This window comes from Hypanus sabinus, chromosome 18 (genome assembly GCF_030144855.1).
Source record: "Hypanus sabinus isolate sHypSab1 chromosome 18, sHypSab1.hap1, whole genome shotgun sequence".
NCBI classification, from domain to species: domain Eukaryota; kingdom Metazoa; phylum Chordata; class Chondrichthyes; order Myliobatiformes; family Dasyatidae; genus Hypanus; species Hypanus sabinus.
The window spans coordinates 13,944,754-13,965,962 of NC_082723.1; the positions used below are offsets into that span (position 1 = coordinate 13,944,754).

At 41.0% G+C, this 21,209-nt stretch overlaps 1 protein-coding gene across 1 annotated transcript in view; it reads right to left on the reverse strand.

Moving 5' to 3' along the window:
• kcnt1b (potassium sodium-activated channel subfamily T member 1b) overlaps positions 1-21,209 on the reverse strand; it is a 488,428-nt gene that overhangs the window by 225,755 nt on the left and 241,464 nt on the right. The window contains exon 3 of the mRNA XM_059993689.1: positions 1,369-1,448. Within this exon, the coding sequence (XP_059849672.1) occupies positions 1,369-1,448 (80 nt within the window). The remainder of the gene's footprint in view (positions 1-1,368; positions 1,449-21,209) is intronic.

The following is a 21,209-nucleotide window of genomic DNA, read 5'->3' on the forward strand; positions in this document are numbered from 1 at the left end:
TTCTGCTTTAACGTAAACACAGGAAGTGCTTCTATTTCAGGAGTGCAATTGCTCTGACTCTCTATATTAAATGTTTAATGATACATAAAGGATTCCATAACAATATATGAAAAGGAACTTTGAATCCCTAAATAATCAAACATGACAAGCACATGTGAAGTTCTTGGGACAATATGAATTGTTAACCAAATGCACCTTTTCTTTCCATTCTTCCCAAAATAATTAATGCTCATTTCAAATTTTCTGTTGGGCCAGAAAATACTAGGCAGAAATAATGAGATAAATAACTGGATTTCCTTGTTGATTCTTCAAGTCCTTCCTGACAGTGTTCTTGACTGCCCTGTCATTGCAGACTGTATTAAATCTATGCTGTAGTTGCACTAAGAACACTTGCATTTTGTTTTCATCAAACAGCTCTTTCACACTCCTTCCAATTTAATATATGTTAGCACCATCTAAACATCCAGAACATTTTCAATGAATAGATTTCACCCATTAATCTTATGGATATGCTAATAAAGTATAAATACTCCATGGGTTCTTTGAAACAACAAAGCAAAGGTGCCAAAAGTTGGAACTTTTCAAATGAAGAAGCAACATCAATGCACCAGACCTGGAAGTAAGGCCATTAAATGTCTTGACATGTGTGCGCATTTGGACAGTTTGAAACATTATCCTGCACATAAGCACATTTCTCCCCTCTTTTAAGTGGATACAGTAAGCACAATGAATAACTGCAATAAACCAACATCATGAGACTATATTCATAGAGGCTGCACTTTCTTCTATTCACTTCTGAATCTCATTTCTGTCTGTGTAACCTTGATCTGTACAATATCATCATCATTATGTACCATGTCGTAGGACATAGGCAATCCTGGTCACCATGATTGTTCTTGGCAAAGATTTACTATTGTCTTCTCTGGGCAGTCTTTACGAGACGGGAGACCCCAGCCATTATCAATACTCCTCAGAGACTGTCTGCTTGGTGTCAGTGGTTACATAACCAGGACTTGTGATATGCACCAGCTGCCACACATCCACCCAATAACTGTCCCTTGGCTTCACATGACCCTGATTGGGGTGGGGGGGGGGCCCAAAGGTAACAGAGAGAAGGAGCGCCTTACACCTCCTTTGGTAGAAACGTTTCTCCACCCCCCCCCACCCTCTGTGCAATATAGCTGTGGTATATTTCAGTTACTCTTATAAAATAACTCTAAGTGAAATAATTCAAAATGCTTCCATGTGATGTTGTTAAGACACTGTATTTATGAGTATTTTTGTAAAAATTCTGTTTGGCAATACTACTTGTTACAAATACAAGTCGGGTCAGTTTCATTCAGCATCAATCCTGGTCATGTCACTTACTTGATCTTTGGTTTTTGATGAAGAAGAGCTTCAGTCGTTCTTTGAAGGTGTTCTCATTCACGTAGAATTCCACCTGAACCCTTGGGAAACAGAAAATAGATGCTGTAAATATGCTCATGATATCTGTTTTATAGTTATTTGTTCATAATAGCAATTTTACAGTTAATTTTACAATTTCAAAGTAAATTTATTATCAAAGTACATACATGTCACCATTTCTTTGTGGGCATTCTCAATAAGTCTATAGAATAATAAACATAAAACAATAAAAGACCAATTTGATATTAAACCAGAATGCAGAAGACAACAAACTGTGCAAATACAAAAAGAAAGAAATAATAATAAAAAAGCAATAAATATCGAGAACATGAGATGAAGAGTACTTGAAAGTACAAAGTATGTCCATTGGTTGTGGAAACAGTTTAATGATGGGGCAAGTGAAGTTGAGTGAAGTTATCCCCTTTGGTTCGAGATCCTAATGGTTGAAGGGCAGTAACTGTTCCTGAACCTGATGGTGCAAGTCCTGAAGCTCCTCTGCATACTTCCTGATGGTAGCAACAAGAAGAGAGCATAACCTGGTTGGTGGGGGTCCCTGATAATGGATGCTGCTTTCCTGCAACAACACTGTGGAGATGTGCTCAACGGTGAGGAGGGCTTAATCTATTATGGACTGGACCGTATTCACTACTTTTTGTAGGATTTTTCCTTCAAGGGCATTGGTGTTTCCATACCAGTTCGTGTTGCAGCCAGTTGATACACTCTCCACTACATATCTATAAAAGTTTCTCAAAACTTTAGATGTTGTGCTGAATCTCTGCAAACTCCTAAGGAAGAAGAAGTGCTGCCATGATTTCTTCATTAATTGCACACATGCTGGACCCAGGACAGGTCTTCTGAAATAATAACACCAAGGAATTTAAAGTTACTGTCTTTCTCCACCTCTAATGAGAACTGATTCAAGGATCTCTGGTTTCCTTCTCTTAATGTCTATAATCAGCTCCTTGGTCTCGCTGACATAGAGTGAGAGGTTATTTTTATGTCACTACTCAGCCAGATTTTCAATCTCCCCCCTATGTGCTGAATTGTCCACCTACAACAGTGGTGTCATCAGCAAACTTGAAAATGGCACTGGAGCTGTGCTTTGGCAGTGGAGTGTAAAGTGAGTAGAGCAGGGGACTAAGCACATAGCCTTGTGGTGCACCTGTGCTGATGGAGATCGTGGAGATTTTGTTGTCAATCTGAACTGACCAGGGTCTGCAAGTGAGAAAATCAAGGATCCATTTGCACAATTGCACAAGGCAGTATTGAAGCCAAGGTCTTAGAGCTTATTGGTTAGCTTTGAGGGGATGGTGGTACTGAATGTGGAGCTGTAGTTGTAAAGAGCATCCTGATGTATGCTGTTTTGCTGTCCAGATGTTCCAGGGTTTAGTGAAGAGTCAATGAGATGGCATCTGCTGCAAATAGGAGCAGATCCAGGTTGCCTCTCAGGATAGCGTTAATGTGTTTCATCACCAACTGCTTAAAACACTGCTACTGTAAGTGCTACTGGATGATAGTCATTGAGGCAGGTTATCATGCTCTTCTCAGGCACTGACATTAACTGAAGCAGGTGGATACCACACACCTCCGAAGCAAGAGGTTAAAGATCTCAGTGAACACTCCAGTCAATTGATCAGCACAGGTGTTTAGTACTTGGCCAGGTACTCTATCTGGGCTGAATGCTTTTCATGGGTTCCTGAAGCCTGTTCACATATTATTCGCTGTATTCACAACAGTAATGACAGCAGGTTAAATATAGTTTTGCATAGAACATTTAGAGCGAGCTGCAAATTTGTTGAGTGATTGTAACCTGAGCTAGCTATAATTTTTCCTCCCTAATTTGTAAAGATACTGATGTAAAATTAAAGCAAAACTGAAATGAACATATTACTGTCATTCCACACATGAAGAAAATCCCTGCAAAAATCAGGTGAAGGTTTGGGTTACAACATTATGGGGAATGCGCAAAAAACACAAAAAGAGGCTACCAAGACCTTAACAGAGCTGAAGAATTTTAGCTAAGGAGCAGTTGCCTTGACTGGAGTTGGTTTCTTTGCAACCAAGGAGCTTGTGAGATTTAACAAAGATGCATGAAATTATAAGAAGCCTAAATGGAATGGATAGGAAAGACACATTTCTCTTAGCAGGAGGGTCACTAACTGGAGTGCATGGATTTAAGGTAATTGTTGGGTAGAGCAAAAGAGAGGCTGAATATTTTTTTAATCTCCACTCATCCTGAACCCACCCCTTCTAACCTACCTCCTAGAGTTTATTGTGGTCTGATATCTACTACCTAGGGCTGTGGAGGAAGCGTGTTATATTTTAAAATGCTTCAAGCACTGGATGTGCTTTAACTATATGACAACCAGCAAAACAGTGAAGTTGGGATTTGACTGCATGTGGGTTTTCTAGCTAGCACAAAATTAATGGGTGGAATAGTTTCTCACTGAGCAATAAATTTCTACAAGTCCACTTATCAAAGAGACACCTTTAACACATCCACTTAAAATTTATAATGGACTACTTGAAATGTGATGGAAAACTCTTTACTAAAACTTCCAAAAGGGAATTAATTGAGTACTTGAAATATAGTATGGGAAAAGAGCCAGGGAGAAATTCTAATTTAATATTCTAGCTCTCCAAAGGGCAAACCAAGCTAATGGACAAGATATCATTCTTTTATTCCAGCAGACTCTAAGGTCAGATCAAATATTTCAGATTACAGTGCCAAATTCAAAAAGAAAATTAATCCAAGTGGGTCCGCCTTTGCCAAGAAAAAGTTTGACAGTTAATCATCGAAAGTGGAATAGTGTTGGCAAAAACAACCCTGAAGATAAAAGAATAAAAGTACTCTAGAGGCTTGGAAGAAATTCTGAGGAATCAAAATACCTGCAGCTAACCTGATCAACATCATGTGTAGACAGGAATATAAAGTAACATCTTAGGGAACTGAATTGAACATTGCCAGGGATAATTGATTGAATTTATTTTTCAATATGCATACACTAGTTTATCTTCCATTGAATTTCTGTTAATCCCCTGTCGGCTTCTTGGCACATAACAGTGCCAAGCGTAAGCCGTAGGTTCAATGGAAGTGTGAACGGCAACAGTGGATTTTAATGGTAACCTGCAGAAAAACTTGTATCACGTAGCTAAGCCCAGGCAACTGAAGAAAATGGATTGTTACACCAATGTGCTTTCAAACAGATTTGTTTGACAACAATAGTGTCATTTACCATAGATTATACACAGTAGAAAAAATCTTCTTTCTGTATATGATTCTACCTGTTTGATGCATACAAGTCTATAGAAAATGATGGTTAGGTCAGACTCAGTATTTATTGCAAATGATAATAAAAGAAAAAAATATTCTATTTTACACAAACTATTAACCTGCTGAACAGATGAGTTCAGACGGTTCTACTTTCTTCCTCCTAAGGCTGGGAGGTCTCTTATTAACTTCAGAAAATAAGATGTTTATAAATGTATTGTTGAGTCTTCACATCTATCATTTTCAAGAGTGCAAAGTATTTCAAATGCTTTATGTTTAGAAAGCTTCACAGGAGTTAGTATTTTGTTTTGTCATCAAAGTCAAGTAGATGTTGCAATAGCAGCAGAAATTGTTGGTCAATGGGTAACCAGGTACGATATTATGTTCTGAATAGTATAGGGCGGGGGTCGGCAACCTGCGGCTCCCGAGCCATTTGTGGCTCTTTCACCTCTGTGCTGCGGCTCCCTGTGGCTTTGGGAAATAATTGGTCAGTATTTAATTAAAATGTATTTTATGTTAGTTTGTTAGCTTTTGAAATGTAATTCTAAATTTGAAGATTATGGTGATCTTGTACAATCTAAGTATGGCGACACATTTCCTGGCACATCCGAAACGGCTCACAATTAGCCAGCATTCCGGCTAAGGGAGATAGCCTACGGGGGTTTGTGAGTACGCGTCTTTTGCAGCATCTGCGTCCATGGGGGCTGGGTTGAGGGAGGCTTAAAAGCAAGGCTGTTTAGTTCGAATAAAGTTATTCGACTGCAGTTTACTGACTGCGTGAGCACACCGCTACAACGTGTTTTTATCGCTATTAATATACGTCACCACTGCCAATACCTGACACCCGCCAGTGCGCGATTTCTTTAATTTTTCGATCCAAGGTAAGCCAACTATGGAGAATTCTAAAAAAAGAAAAGTGACTGAAGAAAACAGAACGTTTAATGATACGTGGACAGATTCATTTGCTTTCACTGTTGACGAGACTGGTTTACCGGTATGCTTAATATGCAATGAGAAACTAGCAAACAACAAAAAGTCAAATGTCGCAAGGCATTTCCAGAGTAAACACGCAGCCTTTGCTCAAAAATATCCGGATGGAGATGAGAGAAAAAAAGCCGTTTCGGAACTGATGCGGAAGGTTGATCTGAGCAAAAATCATTTCCAGAAATGGATGAAGTCTGGAAAATCAACGACATACGCCAGTTATATTGCCGCTCAGGAAATAGTCAGGCACGGGAAGCAGTTTACAGATGGTGAATATATAAAAGAATCTTTCATTAAGATTTCAGAACATCTATTCACGGACTTTAAAAACAAGAGTGAAATTGTGCAGAAAATCAGGGATATGCCCCTCTCTGCAAAGACTGTCAAAGACAGAACCATAAAAATGGCAGAAGACATCACAAGACAGCAAATTAAAGACATCAATTCAGCTGTGGCCTACTCGATTGCCTGTGACGAGTCTAAAGACAAAGGTGATATTGAACAAATAGCGTTGTTCTGCCGGTATGTAAACTCTGCCGGGCCACAGGAAGAACTGATTGAGTTGATATCTCTAAAAGACCAAACACGGGGGGAGGACATCTGTGAGGCTGTCTTGAATTGTTTAAGAGCCAAAGGAATAAAGACCACCCATCTGGTGTCAGTAGCTACTGATGGGGCTCCGAATATGACGGGAACGCACAAGGGATTTGTGGCTTTACTGCAGAAGTCGCTGGACAGAAAGCTGCTGACTTTTCACTGCATCTTGCACCAAGAGGCACTGTGCGCTCAAACATTTCCTCCGGAATGCACAGAAGTAATGGATGTTGTCATTCAGATTGTCAATAAAATAATGGCAAAAAGTTTAAATCACCGTCAATTCCGTTTGTTACTGGACGAGATGGAAAGCGCATATTCTGATCTCCTGCTGCACAACAAAGTCCGGTGGCTGTCCAAAGGGGAGGTGCTGAAACGCTTTGTCGCGTGTCTGGAAGAAGTGAAAACTTTCCTGGGCAGCAAAGGGCTCACCTTTCCTGAGCTGGAACAGCCAGAGTGGCTGGAAAAGCTACACTTCATGGTAGACATGACAGCGCACCTGAACACGCTGAACACAGCTCTTCAGGGGAAAGGACGCACAGCCCTGCACATGTTGGAGGATGTTTTGGCATTCGAGCGCAAGTTGACAGTGCTTGCCAGAGATTTACAGAAAGGCACTTTGTCTCACTTCCCCAATTTGAGAGAGTTCAAACAAGGTCACGACATGATAATTTTGGAGTATTTACATTCTGCAATCATCGCAATGCAAACATCGTTTGGGAAATGCTTCTGTGAGTTCAGAGAGGAAAAAAACACATTATCCTTCCCGGTCACTCCCTTAAGCATCGATCCTTCCCTACTGAATACGACTGCATTGGCAGGTGTGAGTCAACCTGATCTTGAGATGGAACTGGCCGACATAGCCGACAAAGACATATGGGTGTCCAAGTTTAGACGCTTGACAGCAGACCTTGAAGATGTTGCCCGTCAGAAGGCCGTTCTTGCTCAGAATCACAAATGGAGTGATATTGAAAACCTTCCAAAACCGGACAAACTTGTGTTCGAAACATGGAATGCTATGCCCGACATTTATGTAAACATGAAAAAGTATACGCTTGGAGTCCTGTCGATCTTTGGATCCACATATGTATGTGAGCAGGTGTTCTCCAACATGAACTTTATTAAAAACAAACATCGCGCACGCCTCACAGATGACAGCTTGCGATCCTGTGTAAAGATGAAGGTGACGTCATACAGCCCTGATGTGCAGACGCTGTGCGCTGAGGTCCAGGAGCAGAAATCCCATTAACCAAGTATGATAAATATTTTAATTGCCTATTATTTTATGTATATTCATATTTTTTCATTGTTCAGTGAAATAGTCCTTTTATTTTTCAGGCTGACAGCTGGCTGACGTTATTTTTGGTTTGCTGCTGGCGGCAAATTTAAGTTTGGCGTTTTTCATAAATACAAGAAGGACTCAAATAGACGTTGAGTATTTTACTTAAAAGTAACCTTCAACCCAACGTCTTTTTTTCGGAGTTCAAAATGTTTTTGTTGCATGCAGAAATGTAATTTCGTTTTCTCTGCAGGAGTTCATCAATTTCATAAATGCAACACATTATAGTTTGTTTATACATAGCATAAAGGCAAAAAAAACATTGTATGCAGTGTTATTTCATTTTAAATGTCAAACGGGTTTTGCGGCTCCCAGTGTTTTCTTTTCTGTGGGAAACGGGTCCAAGTGGCTCTTTCAGTGGTAAAGGTTGCTGACCCCTGGTATAGGGCATTCCAACCAGAATAGATTTTCCAAAGTTAATTTTGTTCTTTCCCTCCTGTTTACCTTTTGCTATAACCCTTTCAGCTAGTGGATGAGGGCCTTTGAGCCCTCCAATTTGCAAGATGACATGACATAATGCAGGCCACAATAAACATTAAAATGTGAATTATGGTGGCTGTGTACATTTCCTATTCACATGTGGACTTTGCAAAGTGCCATGAGTAACAATCAATAACACCATGCATCATGGAAAACCATGCCATATTAAGCCCTGTGCTCCCTAGTAACAGAAAGCTATATACTGTACTTAGCGTTCAAGAATAGAGCATGCCCATCACTTATCACATAGAACGGCAAACACGGGAAAATCTGCAGTGCTGGAAATCCAAAGCAACACACACAAGATGCTGGAAGAATCCAGCAGGCCACACAGCATCCATGATGAAAAGAAAATAGTTGACATTTTGGGTCAAGACCCTTCATCAGGACTAGTCCTGATGAAGGGTCTTGGCCCGAAACATCGACTGTTTACTCTTTTCCATAGATGCTGCCTGGTGTGCTGAGTTCCTCCAGCATTTTGTGTATGCTACATAGAATAGCACACAGGGAGCTACAGTATGTCAAGTCGTCAACTTTTATTGTCATTTCGACCATAACTGCTGGTTATATGCTGGTTATATAGTGTTATATCTCCAGCTCCAGCAAAGAATAACTTCATGCCCCTAGCATTTTGTCCTGTTCTGTGGTTTAATTGTGGCAGGAACATGTGACATAACTCAACATGGACATCCTACTGAATCACAGATGCCCACCAACTAAGTACACATGGACGAATTGTTCCTCTTGGTGCACCTTTCTGTTCATCGTCCTACCTCCTGTATCTTCCAGCAGGATGTTCTCTGTATCAATTCACACTGTCATACTGCAGTCTATGAACAAAGACCACTTAACTATCTATTCTGAGAGCAAATGTCATAGCAGAAGCCTCAAAATCATGGTAAATAATCAACGACTAGCGCTCTGTGCAAGCCTTACAAACTCTCATGACATCCAGAAGATGAAAACACAAAAACAAATCAGCCTACATGCAAATACAATTGCTTTGAACTACTTGATCTTTGTTCCTCCAAGTAAACTAAAAATGTAGTCTACTGAATTCTGGTTAATTAGGCCATCAGTTGATCAGGGAGCTGCTTATCTGGGAGAGCTCTTAAAAAACAAAAACTAATTGAGAAAATTAAAATGTGAAACACGGTGGCTAGGTATACTTTCTATTCACATGTGGACCTTGCAAAGTGCCATGAATGTCAATCACTAACACCATGCATCGTTTTTTTTGAGACACCATGCCGCTTAATTGGGGCAGGAACTGTTGACGTACAGGTTCTAACTGGCATTAGTTTTGTACACTTGTGTGGCCGTTAGATTCTATTCCATGCTTAAAGCAAATGATTATTAAAAGGTGTAGGTTGCACATGTCTGCATTCAAAAAGCAGTGATTTTTGTCAATGGTAGTTGGCAAGAAGTAAGCAATAAGACAATTCCGAACGGTTTGCTCAGTGTTTCAAGCGTTCAGGCTTGGAGATGCCAGAACCGGCCAGGAGTTAAAATGAAACCATTTCTCAACTTCAATAAATGAGGAACTACAAAGAATTTGAAGGTATTGACAATCGTCTTGAATGTTACAATGAAAATAAAGATTTGGAGGATCCAATCATTGATAGCATTGTATGAAGGCAGTTCACTATCTGCATTAGGTGTTTGCACAGATTTTGTTTATTGCATACACTGGATAAATTCCTCCATGGATAACTATTAAGGAACTAATACACAGTTTTATAGTATAGTAGTACTATTGGTAGTGTTCTAAATTGTTCTGTATTTCACTTAAATGCATAATCTGTTACTCAATTTGTCTTTTTTTTAATACTTTCATAACTAATTCCCTGAAAATTCAGCTAATTGGAACAGCAGCTTAATTGCGCCAAAACGTCCTGGTCCCCACGTGTCTCAATTAACTGTTTTACCTGCAGTGCTGAGGTCCACCTTGGTAAGGGAGCCATCAAAAGTGTGTTTTATACATTGACTGGGAAATGGCATCACACACACTGACACTCTTCCTATCATAGATACTCCTACTATAAATGTGATATTGTTACACTAGAAGCAAATTATGTACTAAAGTACTAAAGTATTAAAACAACTTATGCCAAGCAGCTGAATTTTGCACCAGCTTCCTCTTAGTTTAAGGTACAGAAGACTATCAATCAAGAGTAGGTAAATAGTACTAGTTTTGAAGCATAATGCTTCATTATAGATATAAGGGCTTGTTTCAGTGTATGGCTCTCTTTTACTCCATTGGACTGGAAGACTTTTGGAGTTCAGTGCCTCACCAGAACAGTGAAAACACAGAATCAGAGTAAGGTTTATTATCACTGACAAATGTCACAAAACGTGTTCTTTTGTTTCAGCAATTCAGACACAAAACAAAAACCTGAAGGCATGCACTCAGCAATTCAGGAATAGTTTGCTCCCCACTGCCATCTAATTTCTAAATGGACACTGAATTCTTAAAAACGAACTCACTACTTTTTTTATTTGTCTTTTTGCACTACTTATTTTAACTATATAATAGACATACATATAGTTACTGCAACTCAGGTTTTTTCTCTATATTTATTTATCATGTATTTCATTGTACTGCTGTTGTAAAATTAACAAATTCCACTGCATATGCCAGCGATATTAAACCTGATTCTGATTTTGCATCTGTGTATGTTACAATATAAATTATAAATAAATAGCATGAAAGAGGAATAGCAAGGCTTAGTTCATGGACCATTCAGGAATCTGACTGCAAAGGGAAAGAAGCTGTTCCTAAAACTTTGAGTGTGGGTCTTCAGGCTCCACACCCTGTGGCATAGTAGTGCAGCAGTTAGCACTATCACTTTACCGTGCCAGCTGTAAGATCAGAGTTCCATACTGGTTGCTGTCGGTAAGGAATTTGTAAATTCTCCCTGTGACTGCATGGGTTTCCTCCAAATGCTCCAGTTTTCTCTCATATTCCAAAGATTTACCAAGTAGGATTGCTGAGATGGGGATGCTAGAGGCACTACCTTTTGAAGATGTCCTCAGTGGTACACAATGTGCATTTTGATGGAGCTGGCTAAGTCTACAAGCCTCTTCAGCTTTTTTCGATCCTGTGCATTGAAACTCTATGCCAGGCAGTGATGCAACCAGACAGAATGTCCTCCATGGTACATCTGTAGAAATTTGCTGGAGTCTTTGGTGTCATAGTAGATCTTGAAACTGTTAATAAAAGATAGCTGCTGGCATGCAATTCTCCATGTGTTCTCCCAACTTCCCCATCCTGATCATTCCCCTTCCATGCTTATTTGGCTTTGTTGATATTTGAGAACCCTTGCTGCAGGCAAGATATGCTGGCTTTGGAAGCAATGCAGAGAGGGTTCACCACTTTAATTCTGGAGGTGAAGGAATTAGCCCATAAAGAGAGATTGAATCACCTGGGACTATATTCACTGGAATTCAGAAGAATAAGTGGAGATTCTATAAGGAAACATTTAAAATGATGAAAGGGGTATACAAGATAGAAGCAGGAAAGTTGTTTCTACTGGTGAGTAAGACTAGAACTAGGGGACATTGCCTCAAGTTTTGGGGGGATAGATTTAGAATCAGGAGAAGCTGCTTTTTCCAGAGAGCAGTGAATCTGTGGAATTCTCTCACCAGGGAAACAACAGAGGCACCTCATTAAATATATTGAAGACACAGTTGGATAGATTTTTGCATAGCAGGAAAACTAAGAGTTATGGGGAAAAGTCAGGTTGGTGGAGGTGAGTTTATAGCCAGGTCATCTACATTCATGTTGGCAAAGCAGGCTTGACGAGCCAGAAGGCCGACCCCTGCTCCTATTTCTTATGTTCTAATACACGATTACATGCTCACCTCTGAGTCTGAATTTCGTGCGCACTGTGGTGAAGTACTGAAAGGGACTGAGTTGAGAGGCCACCAGTGGAATATCATTAAACCAAGTGCCTACCTGCCTTCCATGATATAAAGGAAAATAAGTTACTCACAGTTATACCATGAAGGAGGGGAACAACAACAGAAGTTTTCCCCAAAGATCTAATAGCTCTTCATCAATCAGGATGACAAAAAGTAAATTATCTTACTATTATCACACCATTGCTTATGGACTTTGCTCTGTGCAAACTGTATCCCTACATAACAACATGAAGTACATTTTTTAAATAATTTAATTGGTTGTACAGGACTTTGTAAAGTCCGGAGGTGATGAAAAGTACATATATTATCTGCCATTTGTAGTTGCACAGAGCTATGAAGATTAAAAATCTTCAAAGGTTCAAAGGTACAATTTAATGTCAGAGAAATGTATACAATATACATCCTGAAATGCTTTTTCTTCACAACCATCCACAAAAACAGAGTGCACTAAAGAATGAATGACAGTTAAATGTTAGAACCCCAAAGTACTCCCCTTAGCTCCCCTCCCTCCGCGCGTAAGCGGCAGCGAGCGACCATCCCCCTCCCCCCACCAGCAAAAATAAAGCATCAGCACCTGCTTCCAGCACTCAAGCGTGAGCAAAGCAATAGCAAAGACACAGACTTGCAGTTACCTCAAAGACTATATTGTTACCCGATAATTCGACATGCTGCAAGCTCTCTCTCTCTCCTAATAAGGGAGAAAGAGGTAACTCCATTTTCCAACAAGCAGGAAGATAACAAACAACTCGTTGGTTTACGATGTTAAAAGTCTGCTACGTCACTTCTTCCGAGCTCTGTACCTCGAGATCACAAGGATCCCAGTTCCCCAGGCACACAGCAGATGTTCCAACTCCCCCAACGACACACTGGTCTCCTGTGGCGACACTGACCTTGATTTGCCCATCTCCAGTTACTCGAGATCCCAGGCTTCTGAATTGAGCCGAAATCCTAGGCTGAGACTTTGGCAGGCTGAATAGCAGCCGATTGTGTAACCCCAAGCGTGGGTCCCATTCCCATTGCGTAGTCAGCATGTAACTCCAAGTCAGGGTCTTCAAAAGAACCCTGAAAGGGATATTAAAGATGGAAATAGAACTGTTTTCGAAGATGCAAGCAAAGGAGTCGTTGCTGGGCACCATAACTACTTGACTAAATCTTACTGATTTAGCTGCAAATTTAATGACTGGATTCTAGGCAAGCAAAGAAGAGCCAAGAAAATGACAGGAATATTACTTTTGTGTGACTGCTAAAAGAGAACAGAATGGGTTCCCTGTAGAATTTTACAAATCATCCTCTTCTCTTCTTTCTCCTCAGTTACTTTCAGTATTATCTGACTCGTTTAATTACGGCAAACTGCCACCCTCTTTCAGTGAGGCATCTATTATTCTTCTTTTAAAAAAGGGCAAAGACCCAACAGAGTGTTCCTCGTATAGGCCGATCTCTCTGCTCAATGTTGATGTGAAGATCTTAGCTAAAGTTTTGGCTCATAGATTAGAAACCGTCATTCCCTCCATTATCTCTGATGACCAAACAGGCTTTATTAAAAACCGTTTCCCTTTTTTTAACATTCAGCGTTTATTTAATATCTTATACTCATCTCCAACTGGGATTCCTGAATGTGTTATTTCCCTCGATGCGGAGAAAGCATTTGATCGCACAGAGTGGAACTACCTTTTTGCAGTTTTAGAAAAATTTGACCTTGGCCAAAGTTCATCTCTTGGATCCAACTGCTGTACCTGCATCCTACTGCCTCTGTTTTAACCAATTTTCAGAAATCCCAAGTATTTAAACTCAAACGTGGCACCCGCCAGGGATGCCCCTTAAGTCCCTTTCTCTTTGATTTGGCTATGGAACCTCTGGCGATAGCATTTCGAAACTGCCCTGAATTGACTGGGATTTGGAGAGGGGGTGTTGAGCATAAAGTTTCTCTCTATGCTGATGACTTATTACTCTTTCTCTCAAATCCATCTACATCCTTACCTCTAATGTTTTCACTTCTTGACCAGTTTAGCCAGATCTCTGGCTATAAACTTAATTTACATGAGAGTGAACTTCTCCCAATTAATAAAGAAGCACAAGAACTAATATTTCATGATCTCCCTTTTAAAGTAGTCCATAATCAATTTACTTATCTTGGAATTACAGTCACAAGGAAGTTTAAAGATCTCTTTCGTGAAAACTTTGCCAGTCTTTCATATGCTATAAAACAGAGTCTGGTACAATGGTCACCTCTATCTATGTCTTTGGTAGGTCGTATTAATGTTGTTAAAATGTATGTTCTCCCCAAATTTTTATATCTATTTCAATCTATCCCAATTTTTATTCCTAAATCTTTTTTTGATTCCTTAGACTCTTATTATTTTGTCATATCTGTGGCAGAATAAGCGCTCTAGAATTAATAAAATCCATCTCCAAAAATCTAAAAAAGAGGGTGGCATGGCTTTACCTAACTTTTGTTTATATTATTGGGCAGCTAATATACCTTCTGGTCTTTCTTCCACGGCCAACCCGAGTGCCCTAACTGGGTGGCGATGGAGCTGAGCTCCACTAAAGAATTATCTATCTCTGCACTTCTTGGCTCTGCACTCCCTAGTAGTCTGCCCAGATCAATAGCTAATCCTCTTGTTAGACACACTTTGCGTATATGGGCTCAGATCAGGAAATGCTATGGTTTCCAGGGGTTTTCCATTTCCAGCCCTATTGCTCATAATCACCTTTTTTTACCTACTACATACGATTCAGCATTCCAGGTTTGGTATAGGAAGGGCATTAGACATTTTGAAGATCTTTTCATTGATAATCGCTTCACTTCTTTTCAGCAGCTCTCTGTTAAGTTCAATCTGCCCAATGCTCATTTTTTCAGATATCTCCAAATCCGACACTTTATTGCTCCTTTAATTCCTAACTTCCCTGAAATGCCTGAGAAAAATGCTATGGACCTATTTCTTTCCATGAATCCACTAGGTAAAGGCTTAATATCAATCATCCGAGATAAACTAGCGGCCTTACGACGGGCCCCCATGGATAAAATCAAAATGGCCTGGGAGCAGGATTTAAATATCTCCTTATCTGAGGAGAGCTGGGATTCAGTTCTCAAATCGGTTAACTCAACCTCCCTTTGTGCTCGCCACTGCCTTTTACAGTTTAAGATTGTTCATACAGCCCATATGTCTAAATCTAAACTATCTCTATTCTACCCTAGCGTTAGTCCACTCTGTGATAAATGCAAGAGGGGCGTGGCCTCTCTCATCCATATGTACTGGTTCTGTCCTAGCTTGGAGAAATTCTGGAAAGATGTCTTCACTACGTTATCGTGTATTCTGAATCAGCACCTAGAACCAAACCCCTTAATTGCTCTGTTCGGTTTTTGGGGCGAGACAGATTTATGTCTGGGTCCGACCAAATGCCAAATAATATCCTTTGCCTCTCTTCTGGCTAGATGCTTGATCCTCCTCAGATGGAGAGATGCTGCCCCGCCCACTCATGCTCAATGGCTTAACGACATCATGGCCTGTTTGGACCTCGAAAAAATCCATTATTCAGTTCTCAATTCGGATCTAAAGTTCCATAAGGTCTGGGGACCTTTTATCGAGTACTTTCATATCCTTCATCTTGACTAGGGTTTTTTTTTTCTTTTCGGTCCCTTGCTTTCAGCTCCTTTTTTTTCTGGTAGAAGGCATAATTATCCTCTGTTGCTGAGTGTATTCACAGTCTGGGAGCTTGGCTGTCCTGACTTATACTCTCTATATTGTGTTGTGGTTGGTCTAGAGTTGCTGTTGTTTTTTCTTGTGTTGTGGGGCTTGGGGAGGACACTAAGCTTACTTGTCTTTAATTAAGGTTTTTTTTTGCTAAATTCTCTTCCTTTGTAACATATTGTTATTGCCACTGCCTTAAAGGAGTTTGTACATTCGTCCCTTGATCACATGGGTCCCTCCCCCCCCCCCCCCCACCCTGGGTGCTTCGGTTTCCTCCCACAGTACAAAACGTAGCAGTTGGTAGGTTAATTGGTCATTGTAAATTGTGAATTTAGGCTCAGATTAAATCAGGGGATTGCTGGACAGCATGGCTCAAAGGACCAGAAGGGCCTATTCCACATTATATCCCAATAATTAATTATGTAACAATAAGGTACAGTGTTTCCCAAAACAGTATTCAGTCTAAGTAACTCTAAAAAGCCAATGTACAATCTAGATAATTGAAATTTACCTGCATGTATCATTTTGAATATTGAAAAAAGTCATGAGATTCTCTTACCCCAGGTTAGGGGGTTGGCAATCCTGTAATTTATTAACTTACAATTTAATTACAAAAATGATGAAAGAACAGCCAGATGAAAACAACTTCTCCTCAAAGTTGTTTCACAGTTACTTAAATAGAATTTTTTTCTCATAAAAAGCAATGACACAATAATCAAATATTTTGGTTTAGGCATTGGTGAATTCACGAGGAGAAGCTAACTCATCCACTCCTTTATAAAATAAAATCATGATATCTGTAACGTTCTCCTTCGGGTCTAACTAATAACGCCGAATTCAACGTCGAGATAAACCACAGTCAATGAAACCAGATCGCAGTAAGATTAACCATTTACTGTTCACTCTTCACATTAACATATGAAAACTGTTGATAAAACAATACAAGATTGATACAGTATTTGTTCCTTAATATCACATTTCCATTGTAAATACTGTAAAAGTGACTATAACTACATTACATGAAGGTGCAGTATACAGGCAGAGTTTACCTACGCCATTGACTACTTTAAATACACTTCAATGCAAGCTATCCGCAACTCTTTAACTAACGAAAACATAAACATTATCGACCGTCGTTACTTTTAACAGGATCGGCGTTAACATCTTAGTTCAATATATCGATTATCTATTAACTTACAGCGTTGCTCTCACTGTGATTTCTAATGCTTGCAAAACAACTTCTGCTCAGGTGTGCCTCGTGGTGAGCTCCCCACCCTCGCGTTGATCTCAAACCGGTATTTTCCCACAGGACGCGACGAAACCGGATGTGACGTCATCGCATGCCGATATATTTTACTTGCAATGAATATACTTTAAACACTTCTAATTCTAACTAGAAAATACTAACAAATGAATTACTAAGCGAAAATATTATAAACTAAATAACTGTCGTAAAGACAACACACTCCCAGCGTGACCTTCGTAAGGTCACAATGAACAGAGTACAAAACTTAGTCTCTTAATCAGTCATTGGGTAGAAGTAGAATAACTTCTGTAACTGGCCTTTGGTAAGTTTTCACATCGCCTTGGTCGGTGGTCTTCAATTCGATCTTCCTGACATGTCCATCCCCACTAGGGAATGTAGCAGTGATTCTGGCCATTGGCCAGCTGTTGCGGGCGATTTGCTTGTCCCTGAGCAGGACTAAGTCTCCAACTTGAAGATTCCTGTGGGGTTCTGTCCACTTTTGTCTCTGTTGCAACAAAGGTAGATATTCCTGTCTCCAGCGAGACCAGAACTGATTTGCCGGAGCCTGGACTTGTCTCCATTGCTTTGTGTACAAATCCTTGTCTGAGAAGTCTCCTGGTGGAGGGGGTGCTCCTGCCTTCTGCGTAAGGAGCATTGATGGCGAAAGTATGAAGGGGTTTTCTGGGTCAGGAGACACAGGTAGGAGTGGTCGTGCGTTTATTATGGCTGTGACCTCTGCCATTAGGGTGCACAGTACCTCGTGGGTCAATCGGGTGCGTTGCTGCATCTCAGGTTTCCTTTTCCGGGTTTTCCGTAAGGACGTGAACCGTTTGACTGCCTGCTCTTTGTTATCTGGTGAGCGCTGGCATGGTTCTCTGAAAGGCAATGGGGCAACCCCATTATTTGCTTCATCTCTGAAGACCTTGGTGTCCTTTGTTTTTAAAGAAATGGCATCTTGAGCTGATTGTGCAAGTTTATTTCCATGCTCGGTTTGAACGAAAACTGACTGACCTAGCGTCTCATCAGTTACTTTACGCTTGTTAACGTCTTGTTGTGCTTCCTTAATGCACGGGACACTCGAGCAGGGTTGAAAGATTGAATGGCGGCCACTCTCTAGCACATTGGTCTTGAGTGTGTTAACCATCGGTTTGTGTACATCTTCAGGGCACACCCCTCCTATCACCACCCAGCCTAGATCCAAGTGTTGCGCAAAGGGGGCGTTGTGTGGTCCATTGACCTGCTGCCTAACCTTGTGCACCCAGAGAACGTCTCTCCCTAATAGCAGGAGTATTTCTGCTTTTGGATCCAGTTCTGGGATGTGTTTTGCGATGTGGCGGAGATGTGGCTGGTGTAGCACCGCACTCAGTGCGGTTATTCATGATTCCATCGCACTCTAAGAGCGGAGGGAGACAGATGACGACTTTACCATCCAGGGACTCGATCTGGATGCCTTCTGCCTTCCTTCCTTGGGTTTCCATGTTGCCTGAGCAAGTTCTGAGGTAGTATGGGAACTGCTCACTCTCAATGTTGAACAATTTAAAGAACTCTGGACTGACTAGTGAGCGATTGCTCTGAACATCCAGAATCACATAGGCTTTGATGGCCTTGTCTTTGGCTCCTTTAGGATACTTCTTAGTGAGGCAGATCTTGGAACAAGAACGGCTTGACCGAACTTGACCGCAAACTTCTGTACAGTTCGAGCTGACAACTGTTGTCCTGGAGTGAGCCTCTCCCTCCCCGCCGTCCTGTTGTGGGGGTGAAGGAGCGTTGTCGGTTGTAAGGGCTTCAGTCTTGAGCACTGAGGCGGGTTTATCAATGTTGAAAACATTCGAAGAGGATCTACCTGGCTTAGTGTAAATCTTACTGCTTCCTGGACCCATGAGGCTAGGGTCGTTTCGCATTTTCGCCTCCTTGCGCACAAACTCAGTGAGGTGCTTAAAGGGAGAAAATCGACCACCGTGGCCTTCCTTGTACTCTGAGGCAACAGGCAGCCACCTGTCCTGCAGCCCAAATGGAAGTTTGTCCACGATTTGTCTAATCCCGGATGGAGTATCTAGGTATACTAGACCAGCTGAGTAGCCATTTTCTTTGGCACCTTGGATCTCCATGAGTAAATCTCCAAATTCTCTTAACTTAATGTGGTCTTTGGCTGACACCTTAGGAAAGTTTTCCAGACGTCGATATAGAGCCGCTTCAATAATTTCAGGGGCCCCATATCTCTCCCGAAGTCTCTCCCATGCTTCGCTTAAGGCTAGCCCGGGTTTGTTGATGTACACTGAACGTATGCGTCTCACTTGTTCGCGTGATTCTTTTCCCAGCCATTTCGCCATAAGGTCCAACTCTTGGGTTGCTCTGAGCTGGACTCCATCGATAGCGTTGGTGAATGTGGAGTACCATGCACGGTAATTTTCGGGTTTATCGTCAAACTGGTACAGTCCCGAAGTGACGAGATCCCGTCGTGCTAAATACTGCATCGTGGGATCAACTGTGAGCGGCATGCGGGCTGGAGAATTACGTTGGCGCCTATATGACTGAGAGCGTACGTTTCTTATGGAATTTGCCGTCCTGGATTCGACCTCTGCATCTCTTCACACCAAATCTTGTAAGTTTGGTGTCGAGAAGTATTGGTTGTCAGCTCTTTCATTCTCGACTTCATCACCGAGTCGCGAGGGTAAATGGTCTTCCTCGTATGGATGTGATGCAATCGTGCCTCTCTGAGGTTCCTCGTAGCTGGGGAAGTTATCGAATACGTATGGAGAGGAGAGACGAGCCTGCCTGACTATTTGAGATTGTACATAGTCGCTTGTGCGTTCCAATCTGGTCCTTTCTAAAGTAGATTTTACTTCGGTCTGATCATGCGTCCCTTCAGCTTCTTCTATGTACTCTGCTTCCGCCTTGGCAGCTTCTTCTTCTCTTTCTAGCTGCAGCACTTGCAACTTTGTCGATATCTTTGCCCTTTCCAACTGGGTTTCGGCTTCTCTGGTGGCCCTTTCCTTCTGGATTTCGGCTTCTCTGGCGGCCTTTTCCTTCTGGATTTCGGCTTCTCTGGTGGCCTGTTCCATTTTCAAAACTGCTTCTAGTCTGGCGTAGCGCAGTCACACCCTGGCGGCTTCTGCCTTGGCTCTTGCCTGGGTGGACTTACTTGATGTCGTTCTACTGCCCTCGTCGCTGGGCGGCATCGACTTGATGTTGGATCGAGCTGACATTGCAGCACTTGAAACACCTGATAATGCCGCGTTTTCACTGTAACGTTCTCCTTCGGGTGTAACTAATAACGCCGAATTCAACGTCGAGATAAACCACCGTCAATGAAACCAGATCGCAGTAAGATTAACCATTTACTGTTCACTCTTCACATTAACATATGGTGAAAACTGTTGATAAAACAATACAAGATTGATACAGTATTTGTTCCTTTCTTAATATCACATTTCCATTGTAAATACTGTAAAAGTGACTATAACTACATTACATGAAGGTGCAGTATACAGGCAGAGTTTACCTAAGCCATTGACTACTTTAAATACACTTCAATGCAAGCTATCCCCAACTCTTTAACTAACGAAAACATAAACATTATCGACCGTCGTTACTTTTAACAGGATCGGTGTTAACATCTTAGTTCAATATATCGATTATCTATTAACTTACAGCATTGCTCTCACTGTGATTTCTAATGCTTGCAAAACAACTTCTGCTCAGGTGTGCCTCGTGGTGAGCTCCCCACCCTCGCGTTGATCTCAAACCGGTATTTTCCCACAGGACGCGGCGAAACCGGATGTGACGTCATCGCATGCTGATATATTTTACATGCAATGAATATACTTTAAACACTTCTAATTCTAACTAGAAAATACTAACAAATGAATTACTAAGCGAAAATATTATAAACTAAATAACTGTCGTAAAGACAACACAATATCTTTTATTTATAAAGGACAGACAGCCCAGATTTTCAGCTCAATACTCTGGAGTACCATTAAAACCACAAGCTTCTGACTCAGGCAAGAGCACTGCCAATGATTTACAGCTGACACAATATTGTGTCACAAACAGACACATAGAGCTGATAAAAGAATTAACTATCAGTAACTGAATTCCTTCCATTCAGCATTAGTTGACGGTAGTAGAATATGCCAATTTAAGTATAAGCTGACAACTCCAGAGTCAACCACCATGTTAATGAAACTTAAGACCACTTTGTCTGGCACATAATGGATTTTCACTAAAAATCTAAATGGGACCAGGTACTTAGTGTGCAAGGAGAGTACT